Source organism: Diadema antillarum, unplaced genomic scaffold (assembly GCF_040938485.1).
Source record: "Diadema antillarum isolate AM-2024a unplaced genomic scaffold, OU_Dant_1.0 seq00001894_RagTag, whole genome shotgun sequence".
In the NCBI taxonomy this organism is placed as follows: Eukaryota; Metazoa; Echinodermata; class Echinoidea; order Diadematoida; family Diadematidae; genus Diadema; species Diadema antillarum.
In genome coordinates, this window is record NW_027272560.1 from 293,799 (window position 1) to 312,442 (window position 18,644).

General features: G+C 37.5%; 1 protein-coding gene across 1 annotated transcript in view; it reads left to right on the forward strand.

Annotated features, from left to right (window-relative positions):
• The first annotated feature begins 14,904 nt into the window (after nt 1-14,904).
• LOC139713024 (dyslexia-associated protein KIAA0319-like protein) overlaps nt 14,905-18,644 on the forward strand; it is a 70,732-nt gene continuing 66,992 nt past the window's right edge. The window contains exons 1-2 of the mRNA XM_071624801.1: nt 14,905-15,317; nt 17,326-17,592. Of these exons, the coding sequence (XP_071480902.1) occupies nt 15,107-15,317; nt 17,326-17,592 (478 nt within the window). The 5' untranslated portion in view covers nt 14,905-15,106. The remainder of the gene's footprint in view (nt 15,318-17,325; nt 17,593-18,644) is intronic.

An 18,644-nucleotide genomic window follows, 5' to 3' on the forward strand; every position in this document is an offset into this window, starting at 1 on the left:
CACAAAAAGTGTCCGGTACACAATACACTCTCCTATGGTCCTCACATAAATTACCAGCGTCTGCTAGCATATTAATAGACAGAACTGTAGCAAATGTGAGTGTTCAGTCATTTTGCGGTGGGTGTATGGTACCAGCTGGTACACGAGATGTTCTGTAATTGTTTCATGGATGAATGAAAGGGCCCCTGCCGCAAATAGGCATCCTGTTGCAAACACAGGTAATTGCTCTACACTTCGCATACTAGTTATAAAGCCAAAGGATATCTAAAGATGAGTGGTACATAACATGTTACGTTGAAAAAAAAAATTCAAAAACATTAATGGTAAAGTGACTGTTGGCTGGCTTGCTTGACTGTTGCCAAGTTTTTGTCAAGTCTAGGTAAACATGCATGTTTACCCAGACTTCATGATCATAGTTGGACAAATTCAGCAAGTACATAATGTAATTCCCTTTTTTTTTCATGCATGGCCAAGAGTTTGCCAAGACTTCCTCATTACAATATGTCCCTATCACGCATACCCCACCACTTTGCCAAATGTGGCTGGGACTGTGAGTGTGTGCATCCATGTGTGTCCATCCACGCTGCCCATAACAAGGGTAGCGTAGTGTAGAGTGGTTATGAAAAAAAAAAAAAAAATAAGGGGGGGGGGGGCGTGAGCATTTTCCAAAATTTCTTTCCAATCTTCTGTCATGGCATGGTGCTAAAACATCAGGGTGAGAGATGTGGAAGTGAAACTTCTGCTTTCCCAAAGTGAGCACATGGACTGTGCAGGAGCACCCAAGCAGGACAGTGTGTGCAAAGCCTGCGGTTAGCGCTAGTGTACCGACATACATGAGCAGAGCAGTGTGGATAGCAGCAAAGTTGCAGTATTGTATACTTGCCCTGGTGAGCTAGCAGTCTGTCTAGCTACAATTGTAGGTCAGTGGCACTCTTTGCCAGCTATTAAGTGCATGCCAGGTAATCATGATAATCAACCTATAGATTGTGGGCATCTTCGGCATGTATGGCCACAACTTTTTATTTGTCTTCCTATTTCGGGCAGAGGTGTAAGAAGGTGATTGATGGAAAGGTGAATGTGTGCTTTGTTGCTGAGGCTTGAGACTTGTTTTGTGTGATGCTGATGCAAAACAGTCCAATTCAGTTGGAAGATAAATATTGTGAACAGTTGCAAATTACCAGGTATATTTCAAGTAGCACTTATGGACAAGTTTTATTAAGATTTAGAATTCTGAGGTGGTACCCTGGACAATCAAATATTGACACAAACTTATAAGGGTAGTGTATCAAAGTGATCATATTCTATTAAAAGATGTATTGTCCATTTTCATTTTTGTATCACTTGTTTTAATCCATATGTCCCAAGAAGCCATATTTCTATCGCTTGATGAGCACTGTGTCATATTCTAACTTTTATTATCCATGGTATTTGCATTAACATTTCCCTAGCTCTCATTTGAGTTTCATCTGGGCAGTGTAGGCCAATTTTCTATTTCATTTGCAGTATTATCGTCCTTGGCTCTAAGTACAGGGGCAACACATTCTTACAACTTTACAAAATCCTGTAGGTTAAAGTCCACATGTCTATTTCAAATTTGCAGATTAATCCATTCAAGAGTTATGATTTTTTTTAAAGGTTTGATGCAGTCATCACTGATTGTATGAGGAGAAGTGACTATAGTTTGTGATCAAATGGAAAATTGTATAAAGAAAATGATTTCACGAAATTTCATTTTCTTTTTAAAATGAAAAGTGGACATTGCTTTGACATGTTTACTGACATTCAGATAATGTACATGTATTATTCACAGGAAAGTTGTTATAGGTCAAAAGTCAATAGCTCATATTGATAATGATAATTAACATCATTTATATAGCGCTGAATACTGTTTCTAAGTGCATCAATCCGGAAAAAAAAAAATTGTAGGTCACTTTACTTGGTTTAAAATGTACTTCTTGAATCATACTCCAGCAAGGAGTGTCCGTTTGTCATATTGTTTGGTTGGAAAGAGAAATAGAGCAATTGTTTACCTAAAATGATGATGCTGTGGAAGATGTGGATTGCTACTACCGTTGCAAATAGCCAAAAAAACTTTTGTTTTCTGGCTGTAGATGCCATAAGGTACAAGTTGTTCATGTTGAAATACAACGTATTGTATCATTTGGTGTAGTGGGGGGAAAATAGAAAAATATTTCCTTTATAAGGAGAGAGACTGAAGGTCAGTCGTCCACCAGTGTTCAGGATCATTAAGTTTCATCGAAACATATTTTATGCAATTTATTAGTGTCATTACCTCTTATAATGTACATCGGATATCATGGTTGTGTGAAAAGCAGTGGCGGATCTCGAGGAGGGCGCAACCGGCGCATGCCCCCCCCTTCATTTTTCGTTTAAAAACAAAAGAAATAAAAAGAAAAAAATGAAATGAAACCTGGAGGTGGCACCAGAAATATTAGTTGCTCCCCCCTTTACAGAATTCATGGATCTGCCCCTGAAAAGTGTAGGCATTCCAGTTGACTGAGTGCCACATTTGCAATTATTGTGAGTTACTGTATTTTTTGGCTTAGACTCTTTGCTGTTTATGTGTTCATATGTGAATCACTTGCAGAAAAATATGTTTGCTCTTAAAGGGCTGGTATGGTATTGTTTGAGGTGAGGATTCAACCTTCAACTTTTTGCAAGATACTGAGAAACCACTCAATAGAACATGCAATTCTCAGAGGAATTAAAAGTTTATTTGATGAAAATCAGATTTGATTGGAAGATGTTGTACATGGAATACTATCTTTCTTTTTTTTTTGGTGGTGGTGGTGGGGGGGGGGGTGGATTTATGTTGGTTTAGTTGTAGGGGTTAGGTTTGAAGATTTCTTGGTCACTGCGGAACTTGGTGTGTAGGATAGGGATTAGTGTTAAGGTTAAGTTGGAGGAGTAAACGCTGTCTTAAGGAGATGGCGTGTCAGATGAAAACTGAAAGCAGATCAAACAGTGTCAGAACAAATATCCGTAATTTGTAAACCCTCCATAATACCCTGTACTACAGGGCCATGGCATTGACAAATTTTGTTTCTTTGTTATGAGTCATTTCTAGCATGTCACGCACCTCAAAGTCAAGTCAATATTGACTGAAGCAAAACAAGTATAGGATTGGACTTAAGTTCCTTGAAGTGTAAGGAATTGTAAAGATGTTTTGAAATAAGTGGAAAGTAGGGCCCAAGAACAGTGATTGTATTTGTAGCACGATGTACACAGCGCATGCATGAAGTACGCACTTAGCCCTTTTACAGTGTCAACATCAAGTGTCCTATAAAACAGAAAAGAGAGAAAATATCAGGAGGGCGATAATCTTCAAAGTGCTCTTGTACACAACGTGTAGGTCTGAGAGATTATACTACTCCATGGTTTTAGTCTTCTGTCTTCTGATAGTCCTTGCAAATATATTTGTAATGAGGCTAGCGCTGTGTGGAACTACAATAGTAAATATTAGTATATGATCTGATCACATGTATTCATGTTTTGATAGGACTGGCTAATGTCATGGTCAACAACTTTGGTGAAAATGATTGTCTATGGTGATATTCATCTGAACAGAATGTGACTCTTATTTGCTTTTACAAGAAAGTTTCCAAAATCATTTACTGGTAGATTGTATCTAGTGCAAGTTTCTCACAAGTTGCACAAAGTTGCAGCTTGGGCTATAGATGCTCTCTTTTGTTATCATAACAGTTTTTATTTTTAAATGATCTTTACAAACAATGGAGAATTGCAATCCAAGGATTTATATATTTAGCCATATTTTGAATATTAAAGTTTGCAGACTCATTTGACTCTTTGGTTTCTTATTGTATGTGATGGTTTTGATTTTGATTTTGTCATTTTCAGAATATTGGATACTTTTATATGTACGTATTGTATTTCAGTGGTACATAGAATATTGCAAAGAAATTCTGGCAAGACACTAGGATATGTTGAATAACTCTTTATGGATCATCCAAAGTCATAACTCCAGTAATTTGTGTTCATTTTTAATAGTAGATTGAGTCTGAATGCATACAAAGGTACTTGCTTTTAAAATGTTGCATTGTTAGATGATGCATATAATACCAGGTTATTTTAGATTACAATGTGCGTGAATTTCATTATTGTTGACTCTAAAGTATCTAGAACACATCTTGGTTGTATTAGAAAAGTGCTTTGTAGTGTTGCATGCTTTGGTGACCACATTCAAACTGGAAAGTGGGTACAGTTTAGTGCCACTGCAGTGTAAGTGTTAAGTAGTAAATAGTGTACAATTTTGAATAGCATGGCCATCAGTGTTTACTGCCAGTGTACAGACTTTCCTGTGCATTTTCTCCCTCCCCCCCCCACCCCACCACATAAGGGCAAGTCCAAGATAAGGTCCCCTCAGAAGGCTAAATTTCATCTTTGCTCAATATTGACATGTTTGGTATCATTTTGAAGCTTATGAGTTGAAGTTTTGATTTCTGGGGAGGAAAAAGTGATATTATGTAAATTTATGCAAATTTCAAGGGCTTCATTTGCATAAATGTGAAACACAGCGTTACGTATGGGACATTTATAAAAATTCATATTAATTCAAAGGAAAGCAAATAATATTTGATTAATATGTGGACATAAGAAGTTCATCACATAGTTTAACTTGGTATGAAAATTTTGGGATTATGCAAATGATTATGTAAATTAGCTCGTGTCCTATCATGAGATGTCCCATACGTAACAAAATGAGGTCATTTTTTTAGGTTTTTTCTGAAATTGCTAAGGTTATTTTAATGCCCTTTTGGAAACTTCTAATTTATTATTTAGAGAAATCAAATACCACAGAAAAAAGAAAAAAAAGTAAAAGAATTTTTTTTTATTAGGCATTGAAATAATGTTACGTATGGGACAAATGCGTTACGTATGGGACATCCTCATACATATTGCATGTGAATGCATGTAGCTAGCTGGGAAGGTCTCTCAGTATACAAATGGTCAATCATCCTGAAGAAAGCATCCCAACATTGTAGCTACTTTGTGAGTTATAGACACTTGAAACAATACATGAACTTGACTGAACAATTTTCAGAAAGGGGGAGGGGAAAATGGCAAAATACACAATGAAAAATCATCATTAAAGGGATGGTATAGTTTTTTGTAGAAATGGGGATTCAGTCTTCAACATTTAAAGAGATGATTGGAAACCAATTATATGAATTACTTATTAGAGCATAAAATCCTAAGACTAGAGGAATTCAAAGTTTATGTGATGGAGATCCAATTTGAAATGGTTGTGATATATATAACAGAAAAAAAAGGGGGGTAAAATGATTTTTTTTTATTGCAAGTGATACACAAATTGTCCTTATTCAGTTTTCAGTAGTAGCCACAACAAAATTCATGGGTATACATACTGAGGTGTGACTCGAATCAATGACCTGACTGATAGAAAGACATCATATGTCTACTCGATCACTGGGGTTCCACGCAGCAGGTATTGCTTATTTATTAAACTTAATATTTCTTGTGTCAAGTTGTTTTTTATTGAAACTAAATGGCAAACTGCCCTTCATCAATGGAAGTAAACACTTTAAACTATTCAATTTTTCAGTAGTAACTACCCTGATAAAAATAGGGCATACATACTCAGGTTGGTCATAAAAAATATAGAATATGATTGAATGTGATTATGATGGTAAATATCTGGGGAATATTGTTCCCTTGTCAATCTGGATCAGTATTTGAGTAATTTCAACTGATTCCACCTCAATAATTATGCAAAAAATTTGTTTATGGGTATTTTGCAAAATTATTTTGCAAAATACCCATAAACATGGTTCTCCACACACTAAACGAATGGGGGACAAAGGGCATGCATACCCAGGTTGGTCATAAAAATATAAAAATATGATTGAATATGATTATGATGATGAATATTTGGGGAATATTGTTTCCTTGACAATCTGGATCAGTATTTGAGTAGTTTCAACTGATTTTACTTCAATAATTATGCAAAATACCCATAAACATGGTTCTTCACACACTAAATGAATGGGGGACAAACTGTCCCATACGTAACTGTCCCATACGTAACACGTCATGTCTGTCTTTAATTAGAACCTGTAATTAGAGCTTTTTGCCTCATGACATGAAACTTACCTGTGATAATCTTGAGTGTTGTGACTTTCATCACAGTGAGTTACAAGTTGTAGAATGATATACTTTCAGAGAGTTTTGAGGTTGAAAAAAATGTTCAAAAAAACAAAATTTTTCTGGTCCCATACGTAACGGCACTTATTTTCTCTTCTAGAATATAATTGTCAAGGTCATTTTTCTCAATTTTTTACATGATTATACTTCTTCTAGATATCAATCACCATGATGAAGTTCAATATGATCAAAGGCCATTAACACTATTTTTCAGGTCATAAAAGTCTCTGAATGTCCCATACGTAACGTGCGCGTTATCTTGGACTTGCCCATAATCACTCAATTTGATAATATTTTTCATTTTATTACACTAGAGGGTGCAAACAGTTCTGCTTGGGTGGCAGTGGTTCATGGGATAATGGTACTAAGTAAGAAATGACCTCAGCTGCCTATAGATACATGTAGTCATGGGGACGCTAGCTGTAACTCTGGCTCTTTAAAAATAGTGACCCTGGGAACGAATAAATGGAAGAAAGGAACACAATAGATAGAGGAGACTGGCGAGTTATTTGTAGTGGTCTCCATTGAAAGATCTATGAGAGGTAACAGTGCAGCCATTTGGCTCGATCAGTCTCCATTTTGCATTTCCATGACTTCATTGCAGCTGAGGGATGCGATGCGAAAGATGTGTCAGATGCTTGATGCCCTTTCCGATGGGTCGTGTTGTTTGGATGTGTGGGTTTACTTGGGGAGGGGTGTTTATGTGTGGAGAGTTTGCAGCATCGCCATGTGAGGAGAGATCTGAAAAGGACTGTGTGGATTCTGTGGTAGCTCTTAACAAGAACTGAGCAAGATAGTGTAGCTGTTCAGGGTGAGTGCCAGTTTATAGACGTTCCAACTCTGGCTTTTTCATGAGACTAACTGTACCTCTGTATTGGTTACGGGATTTGCAGTTCTTGTTACACATGGTGATGACTTTTAACAATTCTACGAGATTTGACTGAAATGAGATAGATAAATTGGTTATAGAACTGGTATGAAAATAAAAAGCATGCAAATGTTTTTTGCATGCCATATATTTCTGAAGTTGATGTTTTGATTCCGCTGAATTATTAAAAGATGCGAAAGTCATCTTACCTGGCCGAGCACGAAAAATTACTCATACAAAAATATCCCCCTTGTACAGTTAACAGCAAAATAGTGGCAAAATAATAACAAGAGTCTGTATTAAAAGACTAAACTCGGGGTACGAATAAGCACAAAATGTGCAAATGTAAGCTGTCTTTTCTTCTTCCAGGGAAATCTCTTTTGTAATAGTGCTTGCTCCACAGTGAAGGAGCAATTTGAGGAAGGCTGTCCAACCTATAACTGTATGTTGGTTTGAAAAGGGCATGTCCTGTAGGCATTTGAAAGACATTTCACTGTACATTTCTGCCTGTACGATAAACACAGTGTATGATAGAGAGCTCTGTATTCTTTCTTTCAGACTTTGCTTTTAGTTTTATTTTCTCAGTCTGTAGTGGGCTTTCAAAAGAGCAGGTCATGATTGTATATGATTTATTTATCTATTTATTTATTTATTTATTTATTTATTTATTTATTTATTTATCTATCTATTTATTAATTAATTTATCTATCTATCTACAAGTGTACAAATGTATCTATCTAGAAGTTGTATCTATCTATCTATCTATGCCCCTATTGTATAGGTGCATATTTAATATTTATTTACTGTATGTGAACATTGCTAATCCTGTAGTCCCAATAATTGTAATACTGTATGGTGCTGAATGTTTGCATTATGTGCCTGCATAGTATTTCTACTGAATTCTACGTCAAGCAGTATCCATGGTAACAGATGACGCAATCTGGGATTCCGTTTGTGCCGTATGGTATTGTAGCACACCAAGAAATTCATTTCAATAATGTAGGAATATTTGATAGAAATGCACAGATTCACCGTTCATCTGAAAGGTGTTCTTTTCTTCTTCTTTCTTTTTTTTTGTATTGTACATTGTAGGCTGTGCCCATCAATACAGTGTTTTGAATGCACTGTATAGTTAAAGCCTTAATTGCTTTTTGATACTGCTAAGAACTTGGATCAATTATTCACTCAAACTGTGTGGCTGTACATGTAGTATACAAACGTATTGTATTCATATATGGTCATTAATTAATGTATTTCAATCTACAGTTGTATTTGTGTGTGTTTTTGTGTCTGTTTTTTAAATGTACGTGTACATTTTGTATGTGTGCCATGGGAGCACATATTGGTAGTGTACCATGCAGATACTGACTGGAGGGATTTACTTGGGGCCTACATGTACAATTTGTACTGTATATCTTTGCTTGTGTGTCAGTGCTGTGTGTGTTTGTAAATTTAAGTCAGTCTGTCAGTCTGTCTGTCTACCTGTCTGTCAGTCTTGGGTAATAATGGATGATCACTTAATCAGCCTGATGAGCTGTGCCATTAAGGGATTCTCGAAACGGGTGAAAAAAATGAATCGGGGATTACAGCTGACAGCATGGCAGAGTACCTGCCATGTGGTACAGCAATCATTCGCCTGCATTATACAATGTACATGTACAGGTACTGCATTCACTGTGCTACCTACAATGTACCTCAGTGGTTCTGATTGGTAGGTTACTGCCTTTTATAGAGTTGTGGACTTTTGATCACCAAGCAGGTATTTTTTGAAATGCACCACAGATGTTGCTTGTGAAAGAGATGAACAGATTAAAGCACCTGTTCTTTCTGCTAGCATTCATTGCAGATCTAAGGAGTATTATCAAGGAGGTACCTCCTTGGTATTATGTAGTTTGTATACCCCAGGTTGACATGTCATTTATATAGGTGCCTACACTGTACCTTGTATGTTTCTTTGTTGCCATTCATTTATTAATTCAGAGAGTAACTACTCATTTATTCATTTAGTGAAATTTTTGCTTGTACATTTGTATTTAATAAAGCTCGTAGTCATGTGAATATATTTTTCAGTAAAGCTTCAGAGGACTGACTGAAATGTTCAAGCATGATATTTTCAGACACCAACAATTTTGATACCAGAAGGATAGCTATGGTTTTATTTGACGTGAATGCTGACTATCAAAATGTCATATAATACAAATTCATACTGAAATGACGGTCAGAGCATCATTTCAAAGTATATCTTGATAGTGAATCACATTTGCGTATACGTGTCTGAATGTATGGCAATCATAGAACAGTATTTACTGGGTGGGGCTTAAAGTGAGTGCGTGTGAAAGGTGACCTTACAACGTACCTCTCATTTCCATGGATGAGAGCCGGGCAGGGGGTAGCGGCGACCACAATAACATACAATGTAATGTGCGTAAGGTATTAAACTGCGCATCAATGTTTGTTTTTTTCTCTAAACGGCGGAGGTGATGCATGTGTCTGAACAGTTCACTTGCTATATGATGAAGATTTTTATCGGATGCATTATCGAGTTTAAACAATCTTTTCTTGGTATTTTAAACTTTTTATGTCTGAACAGGGGATGAGCCACTCAATGAGCTGTATTACACTGAATATAATTTTATCCATATGAAAAAGACAAGCCAACACTGCAGCAACCTTCATGTTTAAGTCCTTAAAATGTGACATTCATGTACAAGTACCTGCCCCTCTGACGTTCTGATGGAGGGCAGAAATTTGTGGGATGTGCAATTAAACACGCAGCAATTTTAATGCAGCCAATCACTGGCCTTGGCGGTCGCAGAATGTCAACCATGTGCTATGTCCATGTAATAGACAAGATGATACCTGGTATTTTGAAGACACATACCATGCCATATCAATTTAGAAGGTGTTCTTTTGAAGGTCAGGGTTTATTGTACACTGTACAAGCAGCATAAGTACCTACACTGTACAATGTCTACATACAATATGCATGTATGCACAGTGCAAGTCAAGTGACATACATCACACAAAGCCAGTCTCATTAAATGTTCAAGAGATACAATTGTACAGATAGATTTCCACGCAAGACCATGTTTTGTGTCTTTTTTGGGGCTTGTTATTATCCTGGGTAATCAATAATTATAATACCATTCAAAATACATGTACACTGTAGCTACATGTACACGTACATGTACAATGTAGCTTGCAGTAAAATTCTGTATCAACATGACATGACAGGGACAGATGAAAAGAGTCATGAGAGTATTTTCTTGCCTAGTTGAACAGTGTCTCGATCTAGATTCATAGTGCATGCGGGAATTACAAGTGAACACATTATTTCAATTTCAATTTCAATGATTTATTGTCATGCATTTTATAAGCAAAATTAAAGCAGTAGAGACGAGACAGTGTTCATTCTTTATGTTTGGCAAAGGTGTGATCACAGGATCCAAAACTTTGTGGTGACTGCTGTGAGTACATTATACCTTCAGATACCATTTCGTTTAAAAAAAGAAAAATGAAAATGTGAAATTTGTAAACTATTGCATTGTATACATATGCTTTGAAAATTTGTTTCTTTTTTCTTTGTTTTAACACCACTTTAATTTTCTCTGTGTGTGTTTTTTTCCTCTAATTTTGCATAATTTATGTTTGCCTTGTGATGGGTTTGATTTGTTAATGCGCAAACATTACCATTAGTTTGGCCATGAAATGACTTGCTGTCACCACCAGTGGCTGTCACTATGAGAGGTATTATAAAAAGCAAATATAAAAGCCCTCTGCCTTTTAGTTTATTTGTTTGCAATCTTGTACCATTCACTTTTAGGTGTTATGTAAGGACTACGTTTGACATTAAACACTTGCCAGTCTGGTGTTAGTTCAAGCAATAATGCTACTGAGGAGGATGAATGAATGAGAATGAATGAGAATGAATGAGTTAAAAACACAGTATGACAACATACAAATTCTTAAGTGTGCAGAATTGCTCAAAGCAAGCATCAAATTTGAAGAGCAGTTTGAGAAACCCTGCCATAGAGGGAGGGGCTAAGAATCTTAAGTATTATTACTTGTAATGTCAATATAAAACACAGATTTTGGTCTTTTTTTGTTTGAGTTTTACATTAGTACACATATATTAAAAGGATTTTGATACACTGTTGGCATATTAATTTTTTTTTACAAATTGCACCGGCATTCAATGCATAGCAAGTGTAGACAAGAATTTTGGCATACCTTTTTTATTTTGCTAATCTCGACTCCTCGCGATATTTGCGACAAGTTCATTACTGTGACACGGTAAGGGAATTATATTTTCATGAATACCTGATTAATTTGCCTCATCCCAGTCAAATTGTTTATTTGTGAAGGTTATTTACATGAAAGACTTCATCTGAAGTGCAAAGGGGCAATATCAAATACAAATTTATATAAAGCACCAGTGTTTCTAGTCAGGATTTCCAGGAGAGTTATTTTACAATACCTCTAACATAATTATTGTCATGGAAAATGGTTTTCGAAGACGAGCTGAGATCATTTGATGTCCCAAACCACTTGGTATCTAATATCTTTAATAGCCTTGGTCAGCCAGTCTCTTTAAATATAGGCTTCACTGGTAGACAGAAAGAAAAAGAAGGTGGCCAAGGGGAAATACAATTTTATTTAGGGAGAGATTGTCAGCTGTGATTTTTGTACTGCACGCAGTGTTTCATTTTAACGAGTGTTCACGAGAAAAGATTGTCAGTGGCGCACAAAAGAAAAGAAAAGATTTCTCTGCAGTGCTTGGCTTCTCTGTTCACTGCGGTGTAGGCTTATGACTAATCACAGGACAACAAGAAGTTACTACCAGTTGCTAAGATGCGTACACTAAGGAAGGAGATTTTAGTGGTTGCCATATAGAGCATGTTCAGAGGGCCTTTAGTACTGGATGTCAAACTATTTGCTCTCAGTTTTGGTCCACTGTTAGGGGGGTTCACATGTACACCAATTAGCGGGATACAAATCTCGAGATTTGCATCGTGATCGGTATCTCGAGTTTTTTGCACATGTGGACAGAAAAAACCCGATAATTAGCGGGATAAGCATCGCGATGCTAATCCCGAGAAATCTTGCGCTAGTTCATCAATTAGCTGGATAATTGGCCCCGCGCTGGTACGTGTGAACGGTCAGGATTAGAATCTCAAGTTTTTATATCCCATCATACTTCACCTCTTTCACCTCTTTGGCGCACCACAACAACCGCGCGCGAACCACACCACTGACGCGCAAAAAACAATGGACAAAGGGAAGCGCCTGCGTGCAGTGATAGAGAAGGGCGCTGTGTGACCCAGTTTGCAGGCTTTGCTGTTATCTCTATCGGCAATTAGCGGGATAATTCTGTACGTGTGGATGCTTGCGAAAAACTCGAGATTCCGAGTGCGATTGCTATCCCGCTAATTTGGTACGTGTGGACGCTCGCAAAAAATCTCGAGATATGGAGTGCGATCGTCATCCCGCTATTTTGTACGTGTGAACCCGGCTATTGTCATACTGTGAACAAGAAAGAAATTTTATACCATTGCTGTACAAAATGTATGTGCCAAAATAAAACCAGTATACAATATAGCTTGTAAATGATTACAAGTATGCACATTTGAGGTTGAAACCTGTGTTTCCGGACAGCATTTTACTCTAAATTTCCAACAAGATTTCAATGTATGTACAGGGAATTCATCTGTGCACAGTATGGTATTGTATGTGTACACAGTCATTATTGTCAATGATGCATTATCAGAGCGTATTAGGATTTCCTCTGCAAGTTGAGCTAGGTGTGACTGAGCTTTGACACAGTGTACAGTAGTTACAGACGATTGCTATTCCCAAAACTACTCTATGTGCATGTTCATATTGCTCTTCACAGAGCTGCCAATTCAAATGTATGCTTTTTGATACAAATATGTACATCTGAGTCATTGTTTCTTCTTGTGATCATCAAATATAGAATATGTTTCTTCAAACATAAATATTTTGTCGGAATTTCTGTCAATAGGCATGCTGGCTTGATACGTGCATGTTCCAATTGAAAAGTAGGCCTACTGCACTTTCAAAACTTTGTTTCATTCTTTATTATTATTATTGTATTTTTATGCCTCCGCAACGAAGTGGCCGGAGGCATTATGTTTTCGGGTCGTCCGTCCGTCCGTCCGTCCATCCGTCCCGTTTTGTTTTTGTCAATATCTCAAGAACCGTGTGGTGGTTTTACATCAAACTTGGTATGAGGGTATATCCTTGGGGGATGATACTTTGTGTGGATTTTAGGGTCACAGGGTCAAAGGTCAAAGGTCACAGATTATTTTGTGAAAAAAAAATTTGAAATTTCATGTTTTTCTCCATATCTCGCAAATGGTTCAAGGTATCTTCATGGAACTATATGCTTGTACCGATGGGCAGTGATTATCTAGGGAAGTTGGGGGTCATGGGTCAAAGGTCAGGGGTCAAAGGTCAAGGTCAACTCCTCAAAATATCACTACTTTCCTTAATATGCAATATGCCTGAAGGTTTTTTTTTTAAAAACTTGATGTATGGCATGTATTACCCAATGTATATTTTTGGGGAAGTTTCTTGCCAAAAGGTCAAAGGTCAAAAGGTCAAAGGTCAAGTGAAAGTGCTAAATTGCACTTTTTCCTCCATATCTCGAAAGTAACTCGAGGTATCATCATGAAACTTACATATTCATGCATGTTCAACCTAACAGTGATTCTCTTTGGAACTGTGAGGTCAAAGGTGAAAGGCCAGGTTTAGATAATGCTATTTTCCCATTTGATACTGAAATTATACTTTTTCTCAATACCTTGAAAATTACTCAATGCATAATCTTATAAAAGGGTCAAAAGTCAAGTAAAAATCATCAGTTCCCCAAATACCTGCACTCTGACATTTTAATCATTCATCCAATTGAACCTAGTTCTAGGAAAGTGAACATTCAGCACATTTGTGTCAAACCTGTCATTTTAATATTTTGCCAATTGTGTGAAACTGTCATCACACATTGTCAAGACATTGTACTATAGACCAGAACCATGCATTATGGCGGAGGCATATCAGTAGCCGTAGCGATATATCTAGTTTTTTTTTTTGCAGTGCATCAGTTCATTTCATGAGCTTCTAAAGTTTGCAGCCCTGTCTGTGCCATTTATTTATTTATTCATTCATTTATTTATCTATTTATTTTTATTTTTTTACACATGTATTTATTTATTTATTTATTTATTTTGGTTGCTATTAGGATCTATTACTACCTTGGGCTGAGATGCATACTGCTTGAACATTGCTGTCAAGAGCACATTTTTTTTTTCTTTTCAGCATACTGCTCCCCCCTCCCCCATCAGTGACCAACGTCTTTTCTCCTCCTCCTCCTTCTCCTCCTCCAGTGACGTTATTATCATTGATGGTATTATATGATATGCTGTTATATCAAAGTATATTTCATTAGGTTTAATGTATTAAATTACAATACTATTGATCATATTGATTATGCATATAGTCACTCCCTATATGAATTACAATGTACCTTCCGGCCAGCCCATGTCCTTTAAATCTAGAAATGCCGAGCGACAAAGGTATATCACCGGTGATTATATGGATAGAGATGATGAAGTTGACATTTGTGGTGATTATTATGGTGTCTTATAAGCAAGGCTCAGTGCTTATAAATTCTCTTACAGTGAAAGGGGGGGGGGGACAACCAGAAAGTATATTTACACAAATGCCTTTCCTGAAAAAGTACAGGAATACTTATGAACCTCTGAAATTAACTTCGACCATTGTTTGTTTTCTTTTCCTCTGTTTTGTGTAGGCACTCAAACAAGTGACACACGGCAGACTGTGATAGATGTAGCATTATCCAGTGTACACGGAGTGAGTTCCTACAGAAATTGTGAGCCCCTTGCATTTGTATGGTGCGTGTGTACGGCAGAAATGCAATAAAGATATTTTGAACGGGAGCTGTGAGCAATCTTGGAGCCTGTTGGCCTCTCTCACAAAGCCCAGAAGGGGGCAGGCATGGAACGCCCAGGATATTGTTGCAAATCCGACACGGACTGTTCACACTCGATGGTGGTTTCTACAAGCAAAGACCTCCTCTTCACCTCCCACCGGTCGTGTTGCCGTGGCTGCAGTCGGAGGACATCAGAGATGATCCCGATGTGGAGGATATGGACTGCCCGGCGAGCTGCCTCGGTAGTCCTGCTAATGGTGCTCTACTTGTCGTCCGGTAAGTGGGAAATCCGACAGGGTGAAATTGCCCCACAGTGGGGGAGAATTGCTTTAAATGGACGTCCACAAGGACGGAGGAGGGAATGAGAAATGCCTGTAAAAAAAGAGAAATATGATGAATAGTTTTTTTTTCTATAATATTTGAAATGAATGATACTACTTGAAATGAAGTCATTTAATATTTACCTAGTCTTTCTGAACGTGTAGGAAGACTCCAGTTAAAGGGATGGTACAGTATTGGTGGAGATGAGAATTGGGCTGTTAACTATTTGTGAGATACCAAGAAAACACTCGTGAAATAGTACAGAGCATACCATTTTAAGAGGAATTCAAAGTTTATTTGATGAAATTTGGGTTTGGAATGACTGAAACAGCCAAAAACAAAGTAAAACAAAGCGATCGTAATGAAAGGTTGGTCCCACACTCTATTTGAGTTGCTCTGTTTTGGATATCTCAGCCGTTTATAAACCAATTTTCATCAAAGAAACATTGAATTCCTCATGGAATTGCATGCTCTTTCATATTTCATAAGAGGTTTTTCATTATCACACCAAAAAATGTTAGAAACCTGAAATTAGGTCTCAACCAAAACTATACAATCCCTTTAATATAAACCAATAAAATGTCTCATGTTCTGATGAATGAATTTATGTATAATACATGGCTGGCACCTAGTGCCATCACATAAAGCAAACGGAATCGAAATCGGGTGAGAAATGGCAAAGGAGTAGCATTTTGTAGCCTATGTACAATATAGGTCAAAAATCAAGGTCAAAGTCAAAGAAGTCAAAGGTCAAAATTCTGTGTAGAAGTTTTGAAGCCCTCACCTAGTGCCATCACATAAAGCAAATGGAATTGAAATCGGGTTAGAAATGGTGAAGGAGTAGCATTTTGTAGCAATATGTACAATACAGGTCAGAAATCAAGGTCAAAGGTCAAAGAAGTCAAGGGTCAAAATTCTGTGTAGAAGTTTTGAAGCCCTCACCTAGTGCCATCACATAAAGCAAACGGAATGGAAATCAGGTTAGAAATGGCGAAGGAGTAGTATTTTGCAGCCAATGTACAATATAGGTCAAAAATCAAGGTCAAAGGTCAAAGAAGTCAAAGGTCAAAATTCTGTGTAGAAGTTTTGAAGCCCTCACCTTGGGCCATCACATAAAGCAAACGAATCGAAATCGGGTTAGAAATGCCGAAGGAGTAGCATTTTATAGCAAAATGTACAATACAGGTCAAAAATCAAGGTCAAAGGTCAAAGAAGTCAAAGGTCAAAATTCTGTGTAGAAGTTTTGAAGCCCTCACCTAGAGCTATCACATAAAGCAAACGGAATCGAAATCGGGTTAGAAATGGCGAAGGAGTAGCATTTTGTAGCAAAATGTACAATACAGGTCAAAAATCAAGGTCAAAGGTCAAAGAAGTCAAAGGTCAGAATTCTGTGTAGAAGTTTTGAAGCCCTCACCTAGTGCCATCACATAAAGCAAACGGAATCAAAATTGGGTTAGAAATGTCGTAGGAGTAGCATTTTGTAGCAAAATGTACAATACAGACCAAAAATCAAGGTCAAAGGTTAAAGAAGTCAAAGGTCAAAATTCTGTGTAGAAGTTTTGAAGCCCTCACCTAGTGCCATCACATAAAGCAAACGGAATCGAAATCGGGTGAGAAATGGCAAAGGAGTAGCATTTTGTAGCAAAATGTACAATATAGGTCAAAGGTCAAGGTCAAAGGTCACAACGGAAATTCTGTGTAGAAGCTTCAAAGCTCCCATGTAGTGCTATCATATAAAGCAAACAGAATCAAAATTGGCTCATAAATGACAGAGAAGTAGCAAATTGAAGATTTTGATCACACACGGACGCACAGACAGACAGACAGACACACAGACACACACACGTACGGAGCCCGTTTCATAGTCCCTTGCTCGAACTCGTTCGGCGGGGACAATTACCTTTATTCTACACAGTGAAACGTGTGCTTTATAATGCGTCACCTTTCGCAATCTGTCTTGCAGCTGTATCAGCTACGTCTTGCCAGAGGGGGGAGCTAATAGAGGGCTACGTCCCCAGCGACATGAACCGCGTCAACGAGTACAGACCCCACAACTCAGTCCACACGATGGAGGACTGCGTCACGGCCTGCTGCGACACGACGGGCTGTGACCTGGCGTGGATGGTAGAGGGCTCCTGTTACTCGGTGGGATGCAGGAGCCCGGCTTCGTGCAAGACCCACGAGAGCTTAAATTACAGGGATTCCCAACTGGCATTCATTCGAGACTTAGGTAGGCATTATCGTAATGATCAGGGCCCCGTTTCATAAAACTTGTTATCAGTGACAACTGCTACATGTCTGTGACAAATTTGCTCTCAGCCAATCAGATGCAAGGATTTCAGTAGCTTGTCACAACTAACAACTTGTCACTGATAACAAGTTTTATGAAACGGGGCCCAGACATTACTCTACATAATTTGTGCATTCATCGCCTTAGTAATGATGAACGTCATGGAGTTGAAAAATGGAGTTATAATTTTGTGGTGGGACATTCATTATGAAAGTGGCTTAAAACACAGATTATGCGAGCATACAATTGTAGCTGACAAGATATTCACTGACATTTGTGTGTGTGTGTGAGTGTGTGTGTGTACAAGCATGTTTGTCATTTGATTAAAAAATAAATGATTTAATTGTTTCTTAGAGAGGAGTGTACCAAACCTGTTAACATTTGTTTGTTTGCTTACGTTTGTTTGTTTGTTTGTTTTTTTCTGTCATATCTCTCATTAACATACATATGAAAGCACTCTGGTTAATATGTATATTAATATGAAAAACTATATGAAAAGCTTGGATTCAGTCTGGGATTGTATTTTTTAATTTTTAGCTCTTCTGATCCAAAGGCTTGGAATAATGAGCTATTGCGATCACTCATCCTCTTGCATCTGTTGTCCATTGTGTGTGGTGCGCCATGCATAACCTTTTGTATTTTCATCTTCTTCTTGAAAACCCCATGACCGATTTTCGCCAAACCTGGGAGGTAGCATCCCCAAGGGAATAGGATGCCAATTTATTCAAATGGGTACCATGTCCCCCTTCCCCTATTACAGGGCCCTCAGGGGACCCCAACCCTCCCAAATTAAAGAATGATTCCTTAAAGGCATAATGTACCATTTGCAAGTGAAACAAAAACCCAACATTACTGCTTCAAAGTAGTTCTAAAATGGGAGTTAGAGACAGAAACAACCAATGTGAAATTTTCAACCAGTATAATGGATGTTTGTTACGTGTAAATGTGTAAAATGTGAACAATAGATATAATAAAAATAATTCCAGACTAAA